Source organism: Lepisosteus platostomus, chromosome 4 (assembly GCF_059453375.1).
Source record: "Lepisosteus platostomus isolate fLepPlt1 chromosome 4, fLepPlt1.hap1, whole genome shotgun sequence".
NCBI lineage: Eukaryota > Metazoa > Chordata > Actinopteri > Semionotiformes > Lepisosteidae > Lepisosteus > Lepisosteus platostomus.
This window is the reverse complement of record NC_142614.1, coordinates 18,355,221-18,382,508: the sequence shown is the minus strand read 5'-3', so window position 1 is coordinate 18,382,508 and position 27,288 is coordinate 18,355,221. Positions and strand designations below refer to the sequence as shown.

General features: G+C 34.6%; 3 protein-coding genes across 6 annotated transcripts in view; 2 read left to right on the top strand and 1 right to left on the bottom strand.

Moving 5' to 3' along the window:
• idua (alpha-L-iduronidase) overlaps positions 1–996 on the top strand; it is a 39,119-nt gene extending 38,123 nt beyond the window's left edge. For both annotated transcript variants that reach the window (XR_015935888.1, XM_088628838.1), the window contains one exon: positions 328–996. Coding sequence is in view for 1 of the 2 variants with exons in the window: in XM_088628838.1 (XP_088484964.1) it covers positions 328–428 (101 nt within the window). In the remaining variant the exon portion in view is untranslated. The remainder of the gene's footprint in view (positions 1–327) is intronic.
• A 1,298-nt stretch (positions 997–2,294) lies between these two features.
• On the bottom strand, positions 2,295–6,280 carry rbp4l (retinol binding protein 4, like). 2 transcript variants are annotated; one of them, XM_088628840.1, is made up of 6 exons: positions 6,148–6,280; positions 5,436–5,553; positions 4,350–4,486; positions 3,671–3,783; positions 2,651–2,863; positions 2,295–2,505 (listed from the first exon to the last, which is right to left on the bottom strand). In XM_088628840.1, the coding sequence occupies exons 2-6, from the start codon at positions 5,550–5,552 to the stop codon at positions 2,495–2,497; spliced, it is 591 nt and encodes a 196-aa protein (XP_088484966.1). In that variant the 5' UTR covers position 5,553; positions 6,148–6,280; the 3' UTR covers positions 2,295–2,494. The 2 variants fall into 2 exon arrangements, with proteins under 2 accessions (XP_088484966.1, XP_088484967.1); XM_088628841.1 differs by having other exon boundaries at positions 5,436–5,573; positions 6,148–6,251.
• The window catches only part of pde6b (phosphodiesterase 6B, cGMP-specific, rod, beta), a 35,262-nt gene continuing 13,496 nt past the window's right edge, over positions 5,523–27,288 (top strand). The window contains exons 1-9 of one of the 2 annotated variants that reach the window (XM_088628837.1): positions 5,523–5,662; positions 20,619–20,771; positions 21,927–22,016; positions 22,618–22,758; positions 23,818–23,892; positions 25,027–25,091; positions 26,091–26,157; positions 26,586–26,633; positions 26,982–27,131. In XM_088628837.1, coding sequence (XP_088484963.1) covers positions 5,651–5,662; positions 20,619–20,771; positions 21,927–22,016; positions 22,618–22,758; positions 23,818–23,892; positions 25,027–25,091; positions 26,091–26,157; positions 26,586–26,633; positions 26,982–27,131 — 801 coding nt within the window. In that variant the 5' untranslated portion in view covers positions 5,523–5,650. Of the gene's footprint in view, positions 5,663–16,502; positions 17,420–20,618; positions 20,772–21,926; positions 22,017–22,617; positions 22,759–23,817; positions 23,893–25,026; positions 25,092–26,090; positions 26,158–26,585; positions 26,634–26,981; positions 27,132–27,288 lie in introns of those variants that run through there. The other variant, XM_088628835.1, reaches the window with a different exon arrangement.

Here is a 27,288-nt window from a genome sequence, read left to right as displayed (position 1 = left end):
TTACAGTCTAAATTTCTAAATAGCCCACCATTGAGGAGGTCACATTCTGAAAATATAAAGTTTGTTTTCTGGTTATCCTAATCTTAATCTTTATGAGTCTTGTATGAAGAATCCAAACAATTTAAATAAACCTTAAAATGCAAATAACTAATTAAAATCACCTAATAACCCATGTGATTCTGGGTATTGTGCTTCCTATCAGAAAAAGAGAAAGATAAATCAGAAGTTACTCAAAGTAAATGATAATCTTATGTGGTAAAGCGTTTTGTTTAGAGCACCTGTGTATAAAAAAAAGTACATTCTTCTAACCACTCTGCTTGTTTGCAGAAAGCGCAGAAGTTTCAGGTTTCTACAAAGTGCGTGCAGTGGACTACTGGGATAGACCCGGGGCATATTCTATTCCGGAAAAATACAGTGAAGAGCTCTGATGAACACTTTATTTGTCGGATAAAATTTTTTATACTACTTCTGTGCCTCTGCTGGTATTTTTTGCCAAAAAATATTTATAGACTGTACGTTTTATTTTTATGAGCAGTGCTATAAAGGGAATATTGTGTTATGTATAAGCAGTGCTCCATTCAATATTGACTATTAACTTTTTGTATTGGGATTAGTTGCTTGATTGAGTTAATGCTTTAATGAACATGAATAATTACACTATTGCTCTTTTATAGAGATTATAAAATTGTAAACATTTTGCAAAAAATGTGCAAAAAAATGAAAAAATGCATTATTAGTGAATACAATAGAACATGACTGGTTTGTGCAGAAAAACTATAAGATTGAATAAGAGTGTGCTGCTGAATTTCCCACATTGAAGTTTCACCTTCTCAAATCAGTGTGGACTGATACACACTGAGTACACAAGAACCTGAACTATTTAAGTACTGCAGAAGATGTCATCTGGGTTACTTCATATTTAAAAATTATGGAAAACTGCTTTTTTATTTTTTGGACAAGGTCAGAGCTTGAATAAATGTGTTTTTAAAGGCTAAAGCTGACCAGCTCTCTTGACTGCAATACCTAAAAACAGAACAGGATTTCCTCCCCATGCTAAGACTTTATAATGTACTTATTCTGTACCTTGCATGATATATTCGTATTTCAGCAGTTTGTGTAGTAGTAACATTAGCTCTGTTATATTGTTCTTTTCATTGGACACACTTAGCTACAATTCTGTATAAAACTCATAAATGTACTTTTCAAACTGTCTGACTCGGTATCCTCAACACAGTGAGAATCAGAAGAGACCACATTTCTCTCAATACTCTTCCCAACATTGAAGCAAAATATTAAACAGTTATGTGCATAACCTCTACATCCTGTAGTAAAATATGTAAAACATAGAAGTTAACAACTGTAAAGGATGTTTTTGTTGTCCTTTTAATTACCCTATGATTTAAAGTACACATTATAATCTGTTACATTTTTTAGTTGGCAAGATACTGTATACCTGCAAATATATCATCTTTTGCATATCCTAACCTAAAGTGTAACAATATCATCACGTGATATATTGGTAGGTGAGTAATTTCTTGCACAAACTGAAAATACCATGCAATACAATTATGTTTATCCTGGCAGCTTGTACTCATATGTAACCAAGGCCTTAAGATTGACCCATAGTTTAAAGGTCTTTGAAAGAAAGAAGCTTCTAAAAAGATTTGCTTCCATAGCTGTTTAAGTCCCCAGTAAATCCAGTAAAGATGATCCAAAGACCGTATGTGTCTAGTTTCCTAGACAGGCTTTTATAAAACAGCTTAGTCTGACAATCACAGATTTTCTGTCATGCTCCAGAGCAGACCAGCAAATTCCAGGTAGTTTCATTTTATCTGATGTGCCTGAATTAAATAACGGACGATGAGGGATTTGCACCCAATCACAATGTTCAGTGCTAGCTGGATGGATGTCATGTTCTTAACATGGACTGAATTATCATTGTTGAGAAAAAGATGGAAGCCCTGTGATAACTAAAGGGCTGCTACATTGGTATAGGAAATGTAAGAATATACTGTACAGTACTGTAGCAGACCAGATGGACAGATTTCACTCACTTGATTTTTATTTTTTAAGTACTAAATGATGATTAATGTGGTGTTTTTCTTAGTCAATTATATTGTAAGCAAGAAGTATCATAAATGTTTGTTTAAAGGTCATATTGAAAGATTTGTTAAATACTATTAATATTACATTTTTACTTTTTATGCACAGTATCTCCAAACAAACTCCTTAAACATTAAAGCAAGCCTCCTGAGAAACCACACAACTCTGAAGAAAAAGGCTCATTCAAATGGTTTGTTTAAAAAACAATATTTTTATTGTCACAAACATTGGTTAACACTGAAAACCAGTATTGGTCTTACCCAGAAAATATAAATGCACAATATATCTCCCTAAGCATCACTATGCCATTTCTATCTCCCCACTGTTGATGCCACTTCTCACACCAGCATGCTTAAGGGATCCTTCCTTAGAAAGTGGTCATGCTTATTCCTTAGCAAGCCCCTGGAGAAAAGCAGAGAGGAGAAATGTTAAGTGGAAATCAAGACATTGCTCGATGTTCTGATTGCTGGACTTTTAATTTGCCAGGTCCATGTCTTTGCGACTGAGGGTGTCAATGTCTCCTGTTTTGTTTGGTGTCCTGACTCACCGGACTGGAGCACAGGCTGGAACTGGCCGGCCATGCAGATCTCTGCCTGCTTCTGGCGGACAATGCGCTGGATGGCAGGCGGGAGTCCACGGGGGTTGCGGGAGAAGATCAGAGAATAACCGTCGTCACAGGTGCCATCGTCTTTCAGGGAGCGGCAAGCATAGGTAATGGCATAGTTGTCATAGTCAGTATCGATAATCCAGTAGTTGTCACCTAGGTGAGGCAAAGGGAAAAGCAAGTGAATGTCTACATTTCAAAATCTGCATTTTCTGCTATTCCTATTAAGATGTAGGTTTGTGTGGCAAAGTACAACTGAAATAGAAAAAGACTGAAAGCTCCTTAAGTACTTAAGTTCAATGTTCCCTATTAAACAGGAAAATTTATCAAAGTACAAATTTTGGTGAAAAGACCAGAATAATTTAGATTAATTCTTTGCTTAATTTTCAAAATAAAGGGGCCAACATCTTAAGTACCTTGCAACAATGGATGTGTATAAATTGGCTATTAATTCAAATGGAGGCATACAAAATTAAATTAGTCTTACTATTACAGGGAGAAATTAAAATTTAGTTCCAGAATACAGGACAAACATTTTTAAACAATACTGCTATATCATCAATATGCAACCTTGTTCTATCAGCAAAAAAACAAAACAAACGGCCTGATCTCTGTTACTAGGTTTAGAAATCTAGAAATGTGATATTCTAGGTAAAGAAAATATCCACACTGTTGATCAGTCAGGTTATTGAATGACACAAGGATGAGATGACAGTGCTTTGATTGTACAGTGCATGTGCAACAGTAACTTAGTCTTCCTGTATTTACATTTTAATGTGAGTCAGTACTACCTTCTGTATTAAGTGGCATTCTAATAATGGAAGGATAATAAAAAATCTAATACAGGCTATATCTTTTAGACATTTGAAATAGCCCAGAATATATCTTGTTGACCTTTGGGTCCATAACGTATAGAGCAGGAGTAGAAAAATAACTCCCCTGAAATGTGATACTTGTACTCACCCCCGCTGGAAAGGTAACTGGCAAGTCCCTGGTAGTTCATGAACATTTTTCCAGGGGTGGAAGGGTCAGGCACAGTGTACTGAGCAGCCATGTCAGCACAAACAACCCAGAACCTGACAAAATACAGGAAGGAAAACCTTCTGCACCATTTCCAACTGGTTTTTCAGTAGACCTTCCAAGTGCCTGTCCCGGTTTGTTTTTCTTGTGGGAAGTAAATAATCTAAACACTTGATGTTAAAAATATTTTTTTCTGGAAATGTTTAAAAACCCTTAAAAAAATGTTGCTGGCTGTGCCATCTTTATTTGTGTCAGTCACAGTAGTAAATGCTTTACTTAGCTTTACCTCCTGAGAACGACAAACGTTCTTTAACACCAAACAAATAAGACTGGGGATCTTCGGAAGCAGAAAAAGGCAATGCCAAGTCTTTCTAAGAGTATACATTTGTATCTGAACATTAACCACTCCTGACTGAAATATCTCCAAGACTTTGCTGAAATTTATTTTCTAAGAGAAAAACAAAACTAATAATTGAAAATAAGTAGATTAATCTGCAGTGAGGAAAATCATGAATATATGGGCTATACAGTATGTTTCTCTATCAGAAAAAAAAAACTTTTGGTGCAAAATATTAGATTAAGCAAGTGCATGCAAGTTGGTTAGTACAGTGTATAAACTCACCCAAAAAGCTTGACCCTTCCCTTGGAAGACGCAGTCATGACACCCTCGTCATCTACTGTGTACTCAGCAGAGATGTTGTCCTGGAGGAACAGGCCCTCTGGGTCTTTCTTTTGCAGGGCATACCATTTGCCAGCGTACTGAAACACACAGACACAAGGAACGGTTATGTGCCTGAAGTGAGGTATTATACCCTGCTGTGTGCAAGTCCATCTGGGAGAATATCTTTTATATTCAGGGGATCAATACAGCATACCTTTGATTGTTGGGGTTTGTTTTCTGAGATGAGAAAACAGTGATGAGATTTATAAGTGAATGTGATGGCATTAGTTTTATGTCCTGTAGTCAACAGATAATCGTGCAAAACAAAATGTTCATAGAAAGTTCAGTCAAAGCCATAGGTAATCAGGCAGCAAGGAAAATCCTGAGAAACACATTAACTTGCACTAACCAAGCAAATAATTGGTAGGGTTATGTTATCCAAAGTTTAACAGTTTTAAAAACCAGAAGAACCTGCAGCTACTGTACTGTATCTTTCACCATCCCACTGGTTTACATACCTGTAATTGTTCATTAAGCACTCTACAAAAATCTTCATTTTTGTTATTTCTTTCTATTCCGTTGAAAACTTCTAATATGTAAATGTTTTCTATGATTTGCTATAAAGAGTATGTAGATAAGTTTCTAAGAAATAGTGAATGTGTAGCATAGAGAACTAGAATAGTAAACTAATTTCTAAGAAATTAGTGAATGATTATATAGAAATTGTGATAGTTTTATTCTACATCTCTAATGTTCTCCTCTGACTCACACCTCCCGACTATTGCCATCCTGTTTCCTGCTATTTCATTCTACTGGATGTGCAATTCTGTATTGTATTTTCTTTTATACTTCATTCATTACATTACATGTTGAATCCAACACCAAACAAAGTCCCGTGTTGCACTGTCGTGACAGCTTCATAGCAATTTATTTCTATAAATCACACTTTTCAATTTGGATAATTATGGTTCTAGCAAACTGTATTGGAAGCCAGATGATTTATTACAGCATTAATGCCCATTGTGGGATTTTACAGACCAAACTTACCCTCTTTGGGTCAAAGTCCTGTTTTACTGTGAAGCTCTCCACCACGCAGGAGGAAGACCAGCACTCTTCAATGTAGGAGAGGATAACAACCAGAAGAGCAAACTTGGAATAATCCATTCTGCAGAACAGAGAGAAAACCTGTTTGTGTTTCAGTGCCAGAGATGTACAAAATAAACTCCAGAGGATGTAGCTGATCAGCCAAGCAGCAGAACTATATGTGTGAAATGGTACATTTAAGGCTTCTTTATGAATTTTGATATTCCATCACTACTGTATTTGTCAGCATCATGTTTACTGTATGTATTGGTATTAGTTATTAAACAGATTGAAAGAGCTGAAAAGCAAGAGGCTTCACAAAAATTTGAATGTTTAATTCTATCCTGAAATGCTTCTTGTTGAAGTCTATTTAAAAAACAAGCTGAGCTTTTAGACTTTCTTTAGAAAGTTATGAGGACTATATGCGAGATTGTGCTTAGCTCCATTTCACTATTATCAGAACAGAAGACAAAGCATGTGTAAATCATAATTCCATTTTGATCCACTGGAGCAAAAGAGCTTTCACCCTATGATAATTCTTTTTAAATAGGTGTAGACACATTCAAGTGTAATTGTCACCTGCTAATTTACTGTAAGTGTCATGTCACATAAGAAAATAATTTCCTTACTCCTTATTCACAGTTCCCCCAGCTTTTCAAATAAAAGAGTGTCCTACCTTTTCCTCAGCTGTTAATGCAGTTGGAATGCAATGATGGATCAGTTTATGTCACAAAGAACCTCACTCTTAGTTCTTCTGCTTGATTTTGATGCATTCGTCGTTTGCTGAGGCCTTTAAATAGTGAAAAGACAGACAGGCTTATTGATTATTTTCACTTCATGTAACTAAATAAGGTGCTTAAATCTACCACTAATCCAGTTACAAAAATCCCAAAGTAATCTCCCTCTCTGAACTCCACACTTGCAGTAAAAACAATTACATCTTTATGTAACAAAGAGGCCTAGCCAAATGGAGAAAATAGTTTTGAATCAAAAGGGACCTTTGGGTCAAATGGATGAGTCAATATATACTTCTTATATTCATTTGGCACTTCCAAATGAACAGATTGTTGGGCGAAGGGACTGGATGGGAACTGTTTTATATATTATAAAATGTCAATAACTACAGACTGCTTTAAAAAGTATTTTAAAATTAGAACAATCATTTTATTAACATTTTAGTTTGAAGACTGAGTGGCATTCTCTCACATTTGTCATTTTAAAAATGCAAATGAAAAGCACTAACTCTTACCTACCTGAGAAAATTACTATTCTTGCTTTCCAAACATGATGGAACACATTGAAAAATACCATAATCCACATACTGTACTGCACCTTAATAATGATTTTTAAATCCCATTGATTCATAAGCGTGTGGTACAATATTTTAGAAATAAATGTAGGTACTGTAGATGTGATTCCTCCTTTAACTTCCATTCCACAAAACAATCATGCTCAATGGCTAAAGTTCCCATTTTCAATAGCTCTCCAGCATACCTGACCTTGAGATACTCACATGATGCAGGACATTGGAACTCAAGAGAAAAATTCAATGTGTATTTCTGTGGAGTTCATAATAAACGTTCAAGAGAAAAATAAAATCTAGCACCCATCTGCTTGCTAGGATATAAATTCTCAGTCTAACACTCAACCGTTCTTTGCTGCTTCCACCTACTGTACCTTATCAACACCACTAATGCACCAATCCTTTGACTATTTCAAGGGGTTTCTGACTACTCTATTCATGCAGGGTGGCTGCGGTCCTTCATGCTAGGCAGGTCTAATCCCAGTCATTTCCTTAAATCGTCTAAATCTGACGCAGTATTGGGCTTTGTCTGTATCTCCTGAATTCTCAATATTAAATGGGTAAGAATGCATGATCAAGTGGTCTATAGTATTGTATACCCTTGTTAAATATATTCCTATGCATTAGATTCACTTCATTTACTTCTACTGTACCTCCTAATAAACCTTTTCACATCTCTTATGAAATGTAAAAGATTTTTTCGTCCTCTTTAATTTGCATCTATATTTGCAATGATATAGAATCTGGCTAGATACAGTATACAGTATACAGAGCTCAGAATAGGGGGTCCAATAGTTTGAGCTGTAAAGTAACAAGCAAGGATTAATAACACATTAAAAAGTCAAAAGAAAAAGCTTTTCAGATGTGGAGATGTCTTCAGTTATATGTAAACAGATATAAACTATTCTAACAGTATAATATATACATTTAAAAATTATTAAATATTTGACAATTGCCATTCCATGCAATACAATGTTCTTGCTTCATTTACTTGAGAAACATTTACTTGAGAAATACATTTAATAAAACAATGAAAATACATTTATCAGAAAAAAGAGAAAAAAGACCACTGCCACTTTTATTACTATTTGAAGACAGAAATATATTTTTTGGTGTGTGCCATTTAGACTACTTTAAGGAATATAAAAAAAACATTAAGTGAATACAATTATGATGGAAAGAAACATTCCATGAATTGTTACATATTTTTAATTCAATAAAAATACAGTGCCGTTAAAGAATAAATTGAGCACCTGGACTTATAGTTATAACATGAAACACCAATTGGGACAAATGTGATCTGTCTTTTTAAATGCGCAACATGGATCTGAAAGAGGAAATCCCATAATATACTCAGATGTCTGAGCACACTTTTCCATGTGGAACATGAGGTGACAAAGTCATGACCTCAACACAGTTTTCAGTCATTCTCTAATATTCATTCCTGCATCACTCCAGGCAAATAACAGGTGAGGCTAAGACTAATGATTAGGATATATAAGACAGCATTTCTGGTGCACTGCATTACTGTTAAGACTCAGTCCTGACATGTCCCATTTTTTCAGCAGTAATGACAGTGTGACCACCACAAGCTGACTGAATCACGTGTGACCTAATACAGTTCTTGCTCAAATCTGTCACCTGCAGCAAACAGCTTTTCAGAAGAAAAAAAAAACCTAGATGCATGTGACTATTAGCATTTACAGTACCCTCTTTTTTGTGTTTTTTTCATTGGCATATTAAAAGCATCTGCTTTGAAGAAAAACAACCACTTCAGTTGGTTAGTTTTTCCTCCTTCTTGTTCTCAGTAGAGAATCTGGGTATTTATTCCCAGTGAAAAATGCAGTTCATTGTGGTGTGTGGTTAAGGATTGGATCTGTAATGTAATTTTTCTGTTTGCTAGAAAATGTGATCTAAGTGTTAATTAATAAAATGAATTGGTTGAAATGAAGATTTCTTTGAACAGAGCAATGAAACAAATTTTTCTCAATCTCTGTTCATCCTCTCTGGCATCGAAATCATAGCCGTTACCTTATTCATTTAAAACATTTAGTGGAAAAATAACAATTTTAAAAGTGTTTCAGGCATTGCTTTAAATGTCACAAGTGCTGAATGGGACAATATAATCTTGTTTGCTTTGCCTTAAGGTAGAGATTACCAGCTCTTGTACTGGGGAACACACTGTTTTTTATTCTAGCCAGACATTTTACTTAATTATAGTCTTAATAAAGATAAATTGCTTTATTCTAACCTTTTCAAGTTTTTTCAAGTTGAGACATCTGAGATAGTACATGATTTATTAAACATAATGGTTAAAAGTTAGCCTCTAATATGTTTAAGGTAATTAAAAAGTTCACCTTTATCCTGTTATGAGGTCATATACTGTATAAATATAAGTTCAGTTATGTAACTGTGAGGGGTTCCAGAACCAGTTCTGGGAATCCATGCCTTAAGGCATAATCAGAAAAAATATTTTTTTTATATTGTAGATAAGTAAGGTATTGAAAACTTTGATTCACTCTACAAAACCTCTTTATAAAACTACCTAATATTAATAATTAATAATACTGATAAATTAATATTCTTCAGTGTCTTTGAATGGCCATCTCACCTTAAAGCAGATCTACTTAATTGCCAGTCTTGATCATATCTTTTAAAAATATTTATTTCATAAAATAGAGTGGCTTGTTCAATTATCTTTTTCATTTTTTTCATATAAGTTATCTTTTTTTGAAAAAACAGAAATAGAACTATTTTTTTTCTTCAGACTAATCATAGTGATTTAATTAGGTGTAGTGTGATCCTCATTGTTGCATTGCTTTAATTATCCAGTAAAATAAATGTGAAATAACAAAGTCTAGGAAATGAATACAGTACTTTTTACAAAGGCACCTTAAATAAAATTAGCAAAAACCTGAAATGGCAGTATGCTTTCCGTACTGTAAACAGTATATGTGTTCAGGGTGTGATTCGCATGCAGATAGTTTCTATTCTGAGTGGAGATTTCTTGAGGATTTGATTATTAAAGGTCAGATCTGCTGGCTGAGGTCTTTTCAACTCCAGGTGTCACTTAAGTTCACCCTATGAGCATCAGCCAGTGTGATTCATGTCTGGCTTGTGCACATTGTGGTTAGTTAAGTGAAGTCAGGCAAACAGCTGTCATGTGAAACCTACAGTATAGAAGGAAAAGAACCTTGATTTACCTGGATTGATTTTATTCTCTATAATATTCTTAGCTAGCTGAGGTTTGTATATATAATATTCTTTGTTATGCCACAGCTGTACCAGGTTCACAAATTCTGATTTTTGAAGTTATTTGCATATCTCAATATTGGAATAGCACGGTTGTGCTACTGTATCAAGGTCCTATTGAGACAGGATTGTAACTTAAAAATATCCTGGCCTCCATCATGCTTTTATTGTATGATATTGCATTACTTAGATCAATTCAGCAGCATTTCTTGTCACCAATACTAGGTTCATTGATGAATACATTTTAAGTTTCACAAACTCTATAAAATTGTAATGTTTGTCATTCTTCTGTTTGAAGAGTTTTTCGTTTAATTGTTAGTTTAAATTGTAAAGTAAAATTATAGCAGAGCATGAATACCTTATTAAGATGCATCAACCAGTCAGGCAGTTGTCTGCAATACAGACTGAACTTTGATTGGGATTCCTCCAGTGGTACCATAGAATTGGCGGAGCATCAGCAGGATTAAATGGATTTAGATAAAACAGGTTATCTTTGTCCTGTTACACCATAATCTCCCCTGTGACTTTCTAATTACACTATCGTATACAGTACGTAAGATGCTCATCACTCCATCGTTCAGTGCTTTCTTACTTGTCAGGTAGTGCACGGACAGCAGAGTGAAAAGCGATACCAGTTTCATGCAAAAACACTCATAGTCTTTATCCTCCCACACTGTCACAAGGGTATTTGCAGTGGGGGTGTCAATTGGCAATAGAGAATTCTAAATGGTCATTTTGAAATAGGTTAAAATATTAGGTGATTCCAATCACCCGAAGTATTAGTGTCTTTCTGACTGTATCATTTATACTTTGACTATTAGCAGTGAGGACAAAATCTTCTAAAAGCAGCAAAACCTTTCAAGCTTTGTAAAACAGCATAAAATAAAATATTTTACATTAACGTTTTAAAAGCCTGAAGTAGTTCTGATTATTTTAGCACTTTCCCATGTCGGTGTGTTTATGTAAGGACTGTATTTGTACCATGTTATATTGCCTTTACATTGTAATGCTCATTTTGTCAGTCCCTTGACATTCTCATTATATTACAAGGCACTGCACATTGTGAGAATATTCCTGTATGCTTTTTTTTTTACTTTTTTTTTCCCTTGGTATGTTTGATATGGCAGTATTTTCAATTCACATACTGTAGACTTAATTGGTTCAAAAGAACTGTACACACATATAGTTTGAAAAGAAAATACTATTTTTTTCTTGAAGGGAATAGCATATTCATTTTGCTTTTTGTCCATAGAACTTCACTGCCATAATTAAGGTATTTTTCCTACATTCAATGGCAGACATATTTTATGGGTGCAGGGTTCAGTTTCCTGGTGTCCATGTAAAATCCCTGTGGTGTCTAGTAAACCCTGATGTGCCTTTGTTCCTTCTGCTTTTATTGGCTCCTTCAGATGAGCAAGTTTCAAGCAACTACTTAAACTTAGACACCATCCCACACAATACAATTTAAGTCTTTTACTCTTTGGCTATCCCTCCCTCCAGAGTATTGTTGCTGGTAGATGAATACACCAGTAGCTGGTGTGCCTTGCCAATAACATGCCAGAGAGCTGAGGTACTATTGAAGCTGCTTAACTGTTAAATGAATGAAGGCCCCAGTAGAATAATGGTTTATAACAGGGTGTTAGAGGGTATCACTCTTTTATTTTCAGAGTAAAAGGCTGTATCTCCTAATTTTATAATTGGTTCAATATTCTTCCTTCCAGTGTGAAATATACCTTTCTTAGAAGCAGATTCATCTCTAGAATAGAAAGCTCTGCAGTACCTTTGAAATTTAGGGAATCCCTAACAAACTGAACACAACCTTCTTCTTAACACACAGGAACTAATGTTACAATTAGGGTAATTCTGAAATGCTCTGGTTTCCTCTTATAGTGTAGGTTTGTCTGTGTGCTCCCTGTGATGGACTGGCATATCATCCAGGGTGTAGCCTGCCTTGTACCCATTTATTGCCAGGATAGGCTCTGGCTCCCTTGTGACATTCAATTGGATAAAGCAATTAGAAAATGGAAGGATGGGTGATTAGAAAATGGAAGTATGGGTGTTATAATGGTGCTTGAAATATTTGACAGTCTATCCTTGTCAGAAAATGGGTCATACATCTCAGTTTTAGAAGAAGATATGCAGTAAACATTACTTTGAACAGTGTATCAAATTCAGTCTTAACATACAACTTAATTCATGTCTTTATGTCTGCTAAACCACCTAAACTCCAAACGTACAGCAGTTACTGTACTCTAAAGGTACTTTATCTAAAATAAAAGTTAATGCAGTGCATCTCTATCTACATGATTGCTATGCCCTAATATTTAGAACAGTGCTACTCAACATCTGATGCTTCATCAAGGGAAGTGATGGATGTAACTGCACCTGGCCCCAGCTTTGATGGGGACCTGGTGGCAGAACAAGAAGATGTCAATCCCTCCTCTTCCCTTGGAAAAGTAAAAGAGGTAACAAGTTCCAGGACCCACGCAAGCTGTGTTTCCACTCTCAATTCACATTTTGGCTGTCATTGATTTGGTCTTTGCTTTGGGAATACTGCCACCTAGTGTACATAAATACACTTAATTCATCATCAAATAACCACCCCTCCTACTTCTATTACCACTACCCAAAGAGCTGTCACAGTCAAGCTGTCTCCTTTAAGTTAAAATGTCTATTGCATGCTTTATGAATAAGTGACATTGCAACTTCATGATCCTTGGGAGACATGGTTTCAGGAGACAAGATTTTGGATTTGAAAAATTGAACATGTAAAATAAATATGAAAATCCTTGCAAACATAAAATATATTGTTCCCCACAGAACACTTCGAACAAGTCACATTGATCAGTTATTTGCTGATCCTGACTCTGACCAAACCAAGTGAACAGCTCAGCAGTCTCATTTACTGTGAAGTTTTTAAACAGATAGTAGTAGAGTCTCCAATACTTCTGGGGCAGTGAGTTCCATACTGTAGATGTAATGCTGCATACAGGTAGTCTATCCCACCCACATATTCTTTGGCAGGATATGAAATTCTCAGATTAAGAGTTGGACTGTAGTCATGTAATAACACCTTAAGATAATGTGATTATTAAGTGTCTTTTAAGTGCTTTTAAGGAGATCCACTCTAAATTTCCTCGAGAACCAATGTATCCTGTATTCTACAGACAACAAATCTGAAACAAACTGATAAAGGGCAGAAAAGCTAGCTTTAAGTAGAGCCATGAGAACAGTTCCAAGACACAGGCAGTTTATTTCAGTTTAGTTACCAACTCAGTCACATAAACATCATCAACAGCAAAAAAACAGGAGAACCTTGAATCTCCAAATGTCTGCTTTGAGTTGCACAGGCTCTCACAATCACATGGTACTACTAATCAGTAAATTTAAAGCAGCAACAATGAACTTCAGTCCACATGACGACAAGCAGAAATCAACCAAGCACTAACTACAATTAATAATTTACATTGTGTAGCTTTAGCAAAAATCAGTCTAAAATATTCTTATGTAGTATTGCCATAACCATGCTTAGCTAATCTACTGTAGGTGTTCTTACTGATCTCTGGGTGTATCAAAGGAAATGTATCTCTTTTGCACTATTATGAGTAGTGAGCATCATTAATTGAGCTCTGTATGTCTCATTGGAGTTTAGTACATTGCTTAATCATTCGTATATGTATGAGGACTAATAAAATCCGGTTTATCCATCTGACCTTTTGGCTAAGGTATTTAAAGGACCTTATTTTAGACTTCAGAACTCCCTAAGTATGTATGTTCTAAATATAAGGATTATTATTGTATTATCTTACACCTCACATTTTTTAGGACTGTATTCCTGCCCATCTTCACTTGCGTTTTATGAAAATGTCTGAAAAGTCATAACACAAGCTCGTAGGACACACATATTGGTTCAGTCTTCTAGAGTATGCATTGCCCTGTGACGACCTTAACAGCGTAGATAAGCCCAGGTGATCTGAAATACAGTACCTGCCAAGATATTTTCCTTTTTCCTTAGACCTCCTGGTAAAAGCTAAGGTTGCAGCTGGAAGAGGTGTTAGAGGTGCCAGTAGGGGGCGCTCACCCTGTGGTCTGTGTGGGTGCTAATGCCCCAGTGTAGTGACAGGGACACTATACTCTAAAAAAAAGGTGCTGTCCTTCAGATGAGACGTAAACCGAGGTCCTGACTCTCTGTGGTCATTAAAAATCCCAGGGTTTTTCTTGAAAAGAGTAGGGGTATAACCCCAGCGTACTGGCCAAATTTCCCATTGGCCCTTATCAATTATGGCCTAGTAATAATCCCCCTCTATGAATTGGCTTCATTTCTCTGTTCTCCTCCTCACTAATAGCTCATGTGTGGTGAGCGTTCTGGCAATGCTGCACATTGGTGGTGGTGTAGGGGAATCCCCATTACCTGTAAAGCGCTTTGAGTTGTCCAGAAAAACACTATTTAAGTGTAAGCAATTATTATTATATTGGCTGGTACATGAAAACCAGGTGTGTGCTACATTTAAGTGGATCATATCTTATGTGTAAAGCACCATAGGATCCTTTTGGATGAACAGTGCTACAGTATATACTGTAAATGCAGGTTGTTAAGATTATTATTATATGTAGTGTTTGTGTACTTAATTATATTCACTTAAAGTATCTTTTTGGTACGGATTTTTTTTTTTTCAGTTTATCAGCATTTATAATAATAATAATTCCTTACTTATATACCGCTTTTCTGGACACTTCACTCAAAGCGCTTTACAATTAATGGGGACTCCCCTCCACCACCACCAATGTACAGACCCATCTGGATGATGCGATGGCAGCCATAGTGCGCCAGAACGCTCACCACACATCAGCTATTAGTGGACGAGAGGAGAGTAATTAAGTCAATTCATAGATGGGGATTATTAGGAGGCCATGACTGAAAAGGGCCAATGGGAAATTTGGCCAGGTTGCCGGGGTTTCACCCCTACTCTTTTCAAGAAATGCCCTGGGATTTTTAATAACCACAGAGAGTCAGGACCTCGGTTTTACATCTCATCCGACGGATGGGATGGAATTTAAAATATTCTAATATGTTATTTATAGAATGTATAATAGTAGGATATTTTAGTATGTAATTTGTACTTTGTTAAACTGAAAGGTTAACAATAACAATAATGAAATGACAATTGATACTCAATATGTAAGTCTGTTAGGCTGAATTGCAGCACCCATCTGTTAAGACATTTGGGAGGGTTAAAAATGAATAAAGGCAGGCTACAATACTGAGTGTGCCAATATAAAAGAACTCTGGGAATTGTACAGCTTTTGCTTCAGTAGATGAACAAGCCTCACATAAGACAAAGCCATATTTCAGTGCTCCAGGAGGCCAAGAAGAGAATTACATAATTCCAAAATTGCACTTCAGAGAAATTCAGAAATGCCACTGGTGAAAATGGAAGAATTGTTTCTGAATAAGTGATTTGTAATTTTTTATATACACAGTTTTTATTGAATTTATATCACTCTGAAGACTATAGTATATAATTGCAGTGATGATACAAAAGCTTTGGAATGCTTCCATTTACTATACATGAACACCTCTTAATAGAAAACTCCGAGTCGCATCAGTGTTTATCCAGTTTTATGTATACATTATGCATGCATGCCAGAAAAAAGAAAAAAGCCAATATATACATTAAAAAATCAATATCTTAACGTAAAATGAAACATGGAACTACTGAGTGTCTTTAGTGTTGTACCTTAACGACACTCTTGTAAAACAATTAAACAGCATACAAAACATAATTAAGATTTCATTTCACAATCTCAGATGAAATGGACTACAATTGGTTGTTTGACTACAAATTGAATACATTTTAATATGTTACTTCCAGCATTTCTAATTTTAATTCTAATTGAGCTGGATATACTGCTCTACCTGTAGTTCAACTAATTGTTGAAACCCTTTGTACCAGCGCATACTTTCCAGCCCCCTTTTTATGAATATATTTGTAAAACCTTGAAACAGACAAATACTGTTTGGGAAAAAAATATTAAATTACTTATGTTATTTTTCCTTTAATTTATCATTTGTAAATATGATTATATACATTTTAGCCCTTATAAATGGAGCAAGTATTGCACTGAATCAAAATGTTTGAAAACCCATTTTTAACAGATAATTAACTTTAGGTGAAGTAAACATGGGCATTGCTGTCTCTGATCTAGATAAGGGCAAAAATCTGAGACTGCTCTACCTGACATTTAAAAAGAGTAACTTTTCTGAGAAGTATTTAAAAATATATTGTTGATTGATTTTTATTTTCAATTAAAAACAAACCATGAACCTGCATGATCCCTACAAGAATTTCCAGGTGCTGAAATAATCAGACAGTAGCCGGGCTAAATAAGGATTAGGAATAAGGAGTGTGTTTTTGATTAGGAACATAAAGAGCTTGTGAGCCAAGGCAAGCTGGGAGAATGGGCAGTGAAAGCCAACCAGAATGTGGACCCAGGTTTTTCAAAAGCCATTTTGGGTTCAGATGTGGTGCATGGAATCAGATTTAATACAGTTTTGCTAAAATAATATTCCCAATGCACACTGAGAGAAGGAAAAAGCAATATTCCTGAAGGCTTGGGTGTCAGCTTTGGGGCAGGTCACCTGATCAGTTTTGCATGAGAAGATCCGCTCCAGCCTAGAGTTCACCTTCAACACTATTAAGCAAAACACCTTGCTGATGACAGTAGGATTGGACATTGCTTGTCCCTGCTGCTGCAGGTGCCTGGATTCACAGCTGGGTGTCCTGTAACTTTTTCTTTTTCTTGGAATTTGTGGATTATATACCTGTTTTCCTTCTTAATATTTATTTAATAAAGCCTCTTAGGAAATTTCACCGCATACACAACAGAGCAGAGGACTGGGGTTAAAGATCCCAAAACCAAGATGAGTGTCACTCAGGAAGACGTGGAGAAATTCCTTGATGGAAACCCGGATTTCACCAAGCATTACTTTGATAAAAAGTTGAAGCCTGGGGCAATTTCTGCCATTCTTGGCCAAACACAGGTGCAGGTGGATTTCACTTCTTTTAAGGAACTCAGCCAGGTGGAGGAAAGCGAAATTTTGTTTGAGCTCATCCGAGACATGCAGGAGAGTATCAACATGGAGAAAGTTGTCTTCAAGACCCTCAGGAGGATCAGCTTCCTCATCCATGCGGACCGCTGTAGTCTCTTTATGTACCGTCAAAGGAATGGTATAGCCGAGCTGGCTACCCGGCTTTTCAACGTCAATAAGGACGCAGTCATGGAAGATTGCCTAGTGCAGCCAGACAGTGAGATAGTCTTCCCACTGGACATTGGGGTGGTAGGAAACGTTGCCCAAAGCAAGAAAACTATTAATGTTAAGGATGTTTCACAGGTAGGTATTGATTTGACATTTTTAAAAAATCCTACTTACAGTCCATAGATTGATCCTAGTGTTGGAATATGGATTTTTTCATAAACAAGAGCATGTTCTTTGGTGTTGCAATAGTTATACAGCAAATAGAAAGGATTTGGATTAGATAGTTGTTTAATTAAGCAATGCACAGTTGGGCCTATGTTCCCTATTAACTCTAGTATAGAATACAGGGTCCTGGCAAATAATTCTGAATTCTTAAATGTGTGCCTAGTGAATTTACAGTACTTTATTCTGTAATTACCTTTTTTTCTTTGGTTAAATGTTTAAGATCTACTAAAGTACTTCCATTTAGTTTGACTGAGGAACAGGACAAGTATTTCTAACTTATCTAGCCAAAAATAAAGGGGTTACCTTTAAACTCTTTACCCATTATAGCTATAATCCATTAACCAGTTATTAATTCCAGATTAAGCAGCTACGAGGGGTTCTATTATGTAAACCATGTGACAAGGGCGTAGAAGAATTGATTATCACCTGTGCAAAAGAACAGATTTATAGGAAGAACTGCATAATGTGCTGTATTTTACATTTGAAATTGCATTAAGGCACTTCAAATGCTCAATTAAATTAGAAGACAAAAGAAATAGACATTTTATCAAATGTTAGTTGAATGTTTTTGCAAAAGCCCCATAATTATCAACAATTTGGTGAATACAGCATACAGTATAAATACAGTATGAGCAGAAGTAGTTTTCTGACAGCAACCTTTTGTTTACATACTGTATGTTCTAAATATTGAACTACTGTAAATATGACATGAATATTATCTTTCTCATTTAAAAAAAAAGTCTTGTGTGATCTTCATCTAATGCACTGGGTTGAGTTTTATGTAATTTTTTATAGACTATAAAACACTTCAATTTGACAAACTTTATACATTAAAAGTATAGTATAGTAATATCAAAACATTAAAAACTCAATTCTCCTCCCTAGAATGAAAATACATCACTCTCATTTATAGTGATGACAGGGAATTCACTGGAGCAGATACAGTAGTACAATTAAGTACCTTTTTCTAGCTTTCAACAGCAGCATCGTAACTGTGTTTTATGCCAATTCAGAACGAGTAGCCTTAACCACAACACTATGCTGCATGTGTTGCAAGACTAAAATAATTACTTTTTTGCTGATAAAATACAATTTCTTTGGATAATCTATCAGTGTTCATGAGCTATGATTTTTAAGTTGCCTTGTACTACATAACATAGAATGTCTATGTTGATTAGGTGTCTTTGGCATTTAGAAGATACAAAAATACATGGAGATGATGACAATCCTATTGGGATAATCTCATTTGTTTCTGCCATGTCCTCCGACCCTAATATAATATATGGGATTATCAGTCCTGCTTCAGTTATACCTAAATTTGTGGGGATTAAATACCTTCTGGCTATTTAGATATACCATATCATATGTCCTTTTCATTACTGTTTTTGTTTGTTTAAAGAACTCTAACATATTGGTTAGGCAAGATTTTATATTTCTTAACCCACGCTTACTATTTCTAGGATATTAGTTATACAGTACTGTAGGTGATCCATATAGGTGGTTATCTAGTTTACTTCTTATGATCATTTCATTTAACGTACATGTAAGAGAAGAGAGCTTTAGTTTTTTCACCCTTTTTTTAGTCCTCGGCTTCTAACCCTGTCTAAAGGCCCTGTTGGAAGTGTTGCATCACTAATTTCTGAATAAAATGTCTCAATTCCCTGAGTACAATTAGTAAGATACCTTTGATCCCTGTTGTTGATTTCCTCTTTGGTTAAAACCTGAGTGCAAAACGTATTTGGTATGTCAGTCATTTCCATTTAATATCATTTGCTATTTTTATCCAGGTAATATTTCATTCCTTCCTTGGCAGTTCTTCTGTTGTTATAATGCTGAAATAATTTTTATCATTCATAAACATTCTTAGTTTCTTAATTTCTTTGCCAAAGAGCCTGCATAACCACTACATTATCTGTAAGGGTTGAAGCAGAGAGGAGGATATATCTGTTTTGTACATTGTTGTTAGTAACTGATTTTACAAATTATGCGGCGATGTTTGTGACTCACTGCTCTTCAACTGCAGAGTGGATCAGCTGTTGTGCTGCAGGCCTACCTGCTGCATATGGTGTTTAGGTGTGTGTATAAACAGGAAGAGTTCAAGTGAAGGAAATCATTTATTGTTAATATTTCTAGAAGGAAGTTACTCATGTCCAGAAGCATTAGACAAATTTATAGACAAGTGTTTGCTGGTTTCAATGAAATGCGAACAAACAATATTAAAGTCCTGAAACATATCATAGTACCTGCTAATGGGAGAACATGAAATTGACTATTGTTCATTTTTCCTGTGTTGTTTGAATGAGTGATGTCTGTAATGGGGCTTGATGTTTTTGTCATTTGAAAATTTGTCCTACTAGGGTTCTTTATAGTGAATCTATTGAGTCTGAAATGTGTATGTTATTTCAATAACTCTTCTGATTTTACAATTCTGAATTTAATATGTCACCCTTAAGTTACCTTTTAGATAATTAAGGTATAAGGCCCAATGGACACCCTATAGTCAGAATTGTTTTAATTTAACTTGTTGTTCTCATTAAGTTGTAACTAAATGTTATTTAGAAAAAATGCAAAAAATATGTAAATGTTCCTAGTGTCTTCAATAATAATTTATGTGAACCACAATTATTACTTGCAACACAGAATATATGGCTATTATTGCAGAATAAGTACACAGTTAATCACTGAATCAAGAGTGTGTTGTACAATGACACAAGCATGACCACTGAGAGATGTATTTGGGTTTATTAGAACTACAGTATAATGAAAAATGCCTTGCATAATTGTATCCCAATTATCCCTATGTATCCCTGCATTATTCAAAACTATGATCAAAAGACAGACTTATACTTTAGGAGAACATTTCTTAGGCCTGTGGAAATACTAGCAAGATGCCTCCTCTGCTGCTTTGAAATGTTCTAGAATATTTCTAGGTACTGGAATTATATAATTTGCAAAAAAAAGCAATGCCTGGAAAATACTTTTATGATGATTTATTCTTTTTAGTTTTCAGTAAGTACATACTTAATGTTCTTTTAAAATGGAAACGGTCTTGGAAGGCCTTTTCTGAAAATGATTTTAACACATCTCTCTCCTTGGTCTTGGAAACCAGTGCAGCCAATACAGCCCATTTGTGGATGATCTCACAGACTACAAAACCAGAAACATTCTGGCCACCCCAATCATGAATGGCAAGGATGTGGTGGCAGTGATAATGGCAGTGAACAAAATAGACGGGCCTTACTTCACCGAGGAAGATGAGGATGTGAGTACAAAGTGAAATCTTTGGGTTTTCAATTGTTAAGTGGTCTGTTAAAACATCAATGTATGCAATGCTATCTACATTTATATCAAAATATCACAGCCCTACAATAGTACTGTTGTGCCTTTACTGTACCTCTCCTGTGTATAAGTATAAGTATGGGTCTCCTGTATTTGGTGTTCAGTGTTCCTCAAGGCCAGGCTACAGTTACATTTACTGTACGTCATCAGCTAAACTACTGTAGGTTGTCCGTTTCAAGGCTCTTTAAAAGGAGTCATAGCCAACTGCAATTAACTTAGATGGGAAAATTGTGCACTCCTGCAAAAAAGTAGTAATTGCAATTGCTGATTTTTGATTATTGAAATAATTGAAAAATAAATTAAAATTCAAGCTTAATAACTGTAATATTATGAAGTTTTATTATAATTTGCCTTTTTCTAGGACAAACCTCTTAATTTCATCTCAACTTAAAAATGTTAAAAGAGAAACAGTGTCTAAAATATTACCCAGTGTACTGTATACAGCTAGTATTTTCTTTTCAGTTTGTTATCAAAATGTCTTACCAGTAAATATTCAGTGTTTTATGGGGCAATACTTTACATATTTATAAAATACAGAAACAGAAACTGTCTGGAATTTATTTTTGGGAGGACTTTAGAAGGAATTTAATTAACATTTCTCTTTTTTTTATATGAGCAATTTCTAGGTTAAATACCAGCCATTTTACATTTGGTTTAGGACATATCTTTTATTGTGATACAGTATGTGAAATCATCCCTCTATGTGCTGCAATCAATCTTGAAACACTCAACATTGACATACATTTTTATAATCTAACAGGAAATATTGTGAAAGGGTAATCCAGAGGTATTTGTTTGGCTATTAACTAAATACTGTAACAAAATACTATGGAGTAAAGTGTTTCAGTTAGTCTTTTGAAGTAAATATTGTAGTTGGTATGGCACTCAAAATGGATCAGGTACCTTAATGCATTGCAGCGTTATCTCTCTTTCCACAAGATAGCCAGTAAGATCAAAGCCTGCTTTTTCCTTGTGAAGCTAATGTTTTAGAAGGATCAAACTCACTTCATTGCCAGTGGAACAGTATAGCAATGATACCAACAGCTGTCTTCCCTTTTTCTTTTCCCACTCTTTACAGCTTTTTTTAAAGTATCTAAATTTTGCGTCTTTGAACCTCAAGATCTACCACCTGAACTACCTGCACAATTGTGAAACACGTAGAGGACAAGTAAGGATCTCTTTTCAAATCAGTTTTTATGAGTCTGCAATTAAATACCCATAAGGCGTTTGCTTTTGCAAATCAAAATCATATATACAGATAAGTAATGCCAAAATGTAAAGTGTTTGACATATTTCTGTCATACTGTATTTCTGTAAATATTAGAAAATAAATCATTCCTTACATTTGCTGAATTGATGTAAACTGAAGTGAATCCAGTCACATGATTTGGTTAGTCACTTAAGATTAAAAATAGATGCAGTAGTGCTCAGGAAGCGTAGGTGATAAAGGAGTTATTTTAATTATTATTTATTATTTTTAATATTTTATATCTTATAATATTATAATTATTTTATAATCATGTATTTATATAATGATATAATTCTATGATATATTAATTATTTGTATAATATTAATATTATTTATATATGTGTTATAATATTATATATTTTAAATATTTTAGCTGGAGATGGAATATCAGACAAAGTAACTACAAGGATGACTTTTAACTGCCAGACAAAGTTTCAGTTTAACTCTAAACTTCGCAATGAGTTGGCATTAATGTCAGTCTTACTTTGAGTATATATTGAAGCGTGTTTTACTTTCCCAGGTCCTGTTGTGGTCTGCAAACAAGGTGTTTGAGGAGCTGACAGATATCGAGCGACAGTTTCACAAAGCCCTGTACACAGTGCGAGCGTATCTCAACTGTGACAGATACTCAGTGGGGCTGTTAGACATGACAAAAGAAAAGGTATGCATCCCCAAAATATCTTTTTGGACTTATGTAGTTAACAAAAAATAAGCTCTAGGAAAAATAAATCAAACAGGGTCATTGATGAAAGCAACAAACACATTGATAAGATACGCGGCCCCTGAAGACACCAATAGTTGAATTGTTACAAAGTGGAAGCAACATTTCTTTTCTAGTGAAAATCATAATGATAACTGAGATAATTGAGTAATGAATAGCATTCATGGTTTTTTTTAAATCTGGATATGTTTATATATGGGAAGATATGATAAGCATGCATCTGTCTTTATACCTGATTTATTTTTAATTTGTTTTTTTTTTACACCTTGTGGATCATCTCAAGATTTAGCAATCTTTTAACAGTACTTATTGAGCATTCAATCTGCTCGATATTCTTTAACTGTAAAGCATACTCCCCTTATATTGTATCACTGTGGTAGAAATGCATACTGTACAAAATGTATATATATAATGTATATATCTTGTGTATGTCAAATGTAAATTATCCAAAGTGATACTACTGTATAATTCCTTTCTACAACGCAATTAATTTCCAACAATTGGATATGCTGCAGTGAGAATCAGAACAATATCTGCTAAGGCAGGGTCACTTAGAATAAATTAGTATACTTATTTTCCAGTTAAGCCTGCTTTCAGCACCCAGAATGTACATACTGTGATTTTGCACCTCAACCTTGGACCAAGGACATAACACACAGCAGTCCTATAAAAAAATAGATGTTTAAAACCCAACCAAGCTGAATGGGTTGAATGACCTCCTTTCTTTCGGGAGCATGTTCCATCTGATCTATTTTATCATTTTAAGCTGTGATATCTGAAAACGTGGTCACAATTACACAGCGTATATTGATTTTTCACATGTGCAGTTTAGTAATAACATTAATATAGACAGCAAAAAAAATTACCTTATTCGGACTTGAGTGCTCCATCAACCACTTATGTGTGAAAAGGTGTGAAGTGTCAGGTGTTAAGCAGTTTTCATGTCATGCCACCAAACTATAAGAGTTTACTAACTGTCTGGTATGTCTGGTTTCGCAGGAGTTCTTTGATGTGTGGCCTGTTCTCATGGGTGAAGTACCTCCTTACTCTGGGCCTGTAACACCAGATGGAAGGGTGGGTGTGCAATGAATCGAACAGACCGGAGACACAGAGACAAGAAACAGATTTTCAATGTTAACATATGTACAATAAATGTGATTGTGAGCTACTGTAAATTACCTGAAGAATTTTAACTAATGCTTTTTTGTAGAACATTAGAAAAAGTCAGAAGTAAAACAAATCCTTAATGTTTCATTTTTTCTCCTGAAAGGGAAACCTGGGCTGCTTTGCCCATAGCAAAATTGATCTTTTTTAAAAAGCAGTTTTTAAAATATATTGCTTAGGATGGTTCTGACCCCTAACATTAAAATATATTTATATATATCATAAAATATATTTATCATTATGTATCAAGAGAGCTCTGACTAAAAACTTGCTGTTGATGCATAAAATGCTTTAAATCCATTAACCCTGAGACAGGACCTCTGTGTTCTCTTTACTTTCACTGAGCATCTAATAGCTTACTTGATTCAGTTATTGATTTACATAGTGTACCTCACCATTCTTTCTAAGCTCTATTAACGTTTGATAGACTTTACAATTTTTCGGACTTACAGTGTTTGTAAGTCTCAACCAGAAAAACAACAGGAAATATCAGATGTATGATCTCATTGCAGCTTTGTGCTTAACAGAATTTTCTATTTCTACTGTGTGGAAATTTATAATTTACAGATGGTTGATGTTTGGGTTTCACCCTTCAATGTAAGGGTTTAGACATTCAGGATATTAAGTTAAGAATAAAATATTCTGATTCTCAAGAATCAGGTGTTAATAAAGCCATTGTTTTACATAACATGAAAATTTTATGGTGTAGAATTTTTAGATTCACATCCAACAACATCTATAAGGTTGTTAAAATCTTATGGCAGTTCAGGTGTTTGTTTGATAACTGAACTGGATAATAATTTGCTTAACAAATTTTACAAACTGCAGTTTATTGTTCAGGCAACCACCTGACAGGAATATAATATACTGTAATACCAATATAATATCATAGCTTTGAGTGGGGAAAAAGTGATTCTTCTGGAGATCCACACCATTACTTTGGAACATTATTTTCTCTCATTTTTTTTTTTTGGGGGGGGGGGGGTATATGGTAAGGAATTAATGTCACAACTATTTATTTTCTCTTGTCTTGATGTGTTACAGGAAATCATTTTTTATAAAGTCATTGACTATATTCTGCATGGAAAAGAAGAAATTAAAGTTATCCCGTAGGTGCATTTATTCTTTTTTTTTAAATAGAGATCATTACAGTAGAAGAGAAGGCCTTTCCAATGATAATGTAATATACTGATTTATAAGGCCTTATGATGCATAATAATATACCATTTATCTTATTATGTATTATTAATATATTACAATTAGATTTGATGGTAGCAACACAGCACCCATGAATATATAAAAAGTGGAGCAATGTTAACAATATTAGTAGGATAATAGAAGAATAAGATACAGTTTATAGGGGAAAAACCTTTAAAACCTTTATATTTAAAAACTAAGCTGTTGATGTGACTGTTTTTACAACTTACAGGCCCACAGAATATGGACTAGTGCATTGTTATTAAATACCCCCGTACTTGTATCATATCACCACAAGATAACCTTAGCTTTTGTAAACCATATTTATTCATTTAATTTGATCACAGCATTCATTGCTGTGTTTGAAGATTAGTCAATAAAATATGAACCTGAAATATGTCTCTAAAAATAATTAGGTGTGTTTTAAATTATCACGTATGGATTTAATCATTAGAGATATTTTCCAGTTTTCATCCTATGCTTATTGTACAGAAAAGGCATAAGTAGTTTTCCAGTTTCTTAAACTTTCTATATTGATTTCATAGATATAGCTTTACAATTTCAGAATCCATTGCATTTTATTGATGTTAATAGATGTTAATAGAACGTCTTATGAATTATCTCAGAAATTTCTAAAAATCTGATTGACGAATTCTACTTAAGATGTCTAAATGCATTAAATCCATTTACAACTGTCTAACTAAGTTTCAGTGCGGAATATTAATATAACTAATTAATTATTAACATTGGCGGGTACCATGGCAGGTCATTAGAAGGGAAGCAGTTAACATAAGAACATAAGAAATGTTTCAGAACATAAGAAAAGTTACAAACAAGAGGACACTATTCAGTCCACCTGGTCAGCTGGTTGCTAGTAGCAAATTAATTTGAGAATCATTTCTTTTTTAAAGGAATCCACCAGCAGATCACTGGGCTTTGGTTAGTGGACTACCAACCTATGTTGCTGAAAGTGGCTTTGTAAGTGCTTCAATTTTTGCTTGTTCTGTATACAATGCTAAATGGCCAAACCAAATGAAAAAAACAATAGCAACATGCTGCTTAGAAGAGCTCCAGTTGGGATGAATGTTTTGACACCCTATTTATAGATGAGTTAATCTAAAAAGGTAGTGGAATTTCTGTTTTTTTTTTGCAGAGCACCACATATTACAGAAACTACTGTAACTGTACTGTACTGTAACATTTTAGCTGCATTCATGAAGATAGTCATATAGTCTCGATTTTGTCTTCTAAAGTTCTCTTTCTCTAAATTTGTATTTTTTTATAATTACATCAAATCTGAAAAATTATTGCTTTTATTACAATGCTACTATATGTCGACTTTGTGGGCACTTGGACAAGAAAAACAGTTCTTCATATACCAACTTGATGTTCCTTCTCTTTAACAGATCTGCAACATCATGAATGCAACCTCAGAGGACATGTTCAAGTTTCAGGTAAAAACAAAGTTACAAATTAATACAGCATCCATAACATGAGGAACTCAACTATAAATAAAGTTAATAACACATTGGGACCTAAGCCTGGCTTATATACATTATACAGTATACAATGTACATGCTTTAAATATTCAAAAAATATGAAAAAATAATAATAAATACCTATATATGGCTCAGGAGTATGTGCAAATTCTCCTGTTTTTTATCGCAATAATAAAAGAAGTCAGAAAATCCAGTTAACAGAAAAGCACATTCAAAAGTTAAGATGCCTGTGTAATTTTTTCAATTTTGTGAAGCTGGTTGCTGCAAAAGCAAGTAAGACTTTATTTACCACCTTCTCTGTAGGCAGGACCTCTGGACGAAAGTGGCTGGACAATCAAGAACGTGTTGTCACTGCCCATTGTGAACAAGAAAGAAGAGATTGTAGGAGTGGCCACTTTCTACAACAGAAAAGATGGCAAACCATTTGATGAACAGGATGAAACTATCACGGAGGTACATTTGTTTATTAGTGCAGGTAACATCGGAGAAAGAGAAAAGTAACTTAATCAGTTTTGCAGTTTGAATAATTTATTCGACTCTTCTTCATCTGCTTCAATTAGTGAAGAAACATGACATGAAACCATTATTATGAATTAAAGAAACTGTCCAT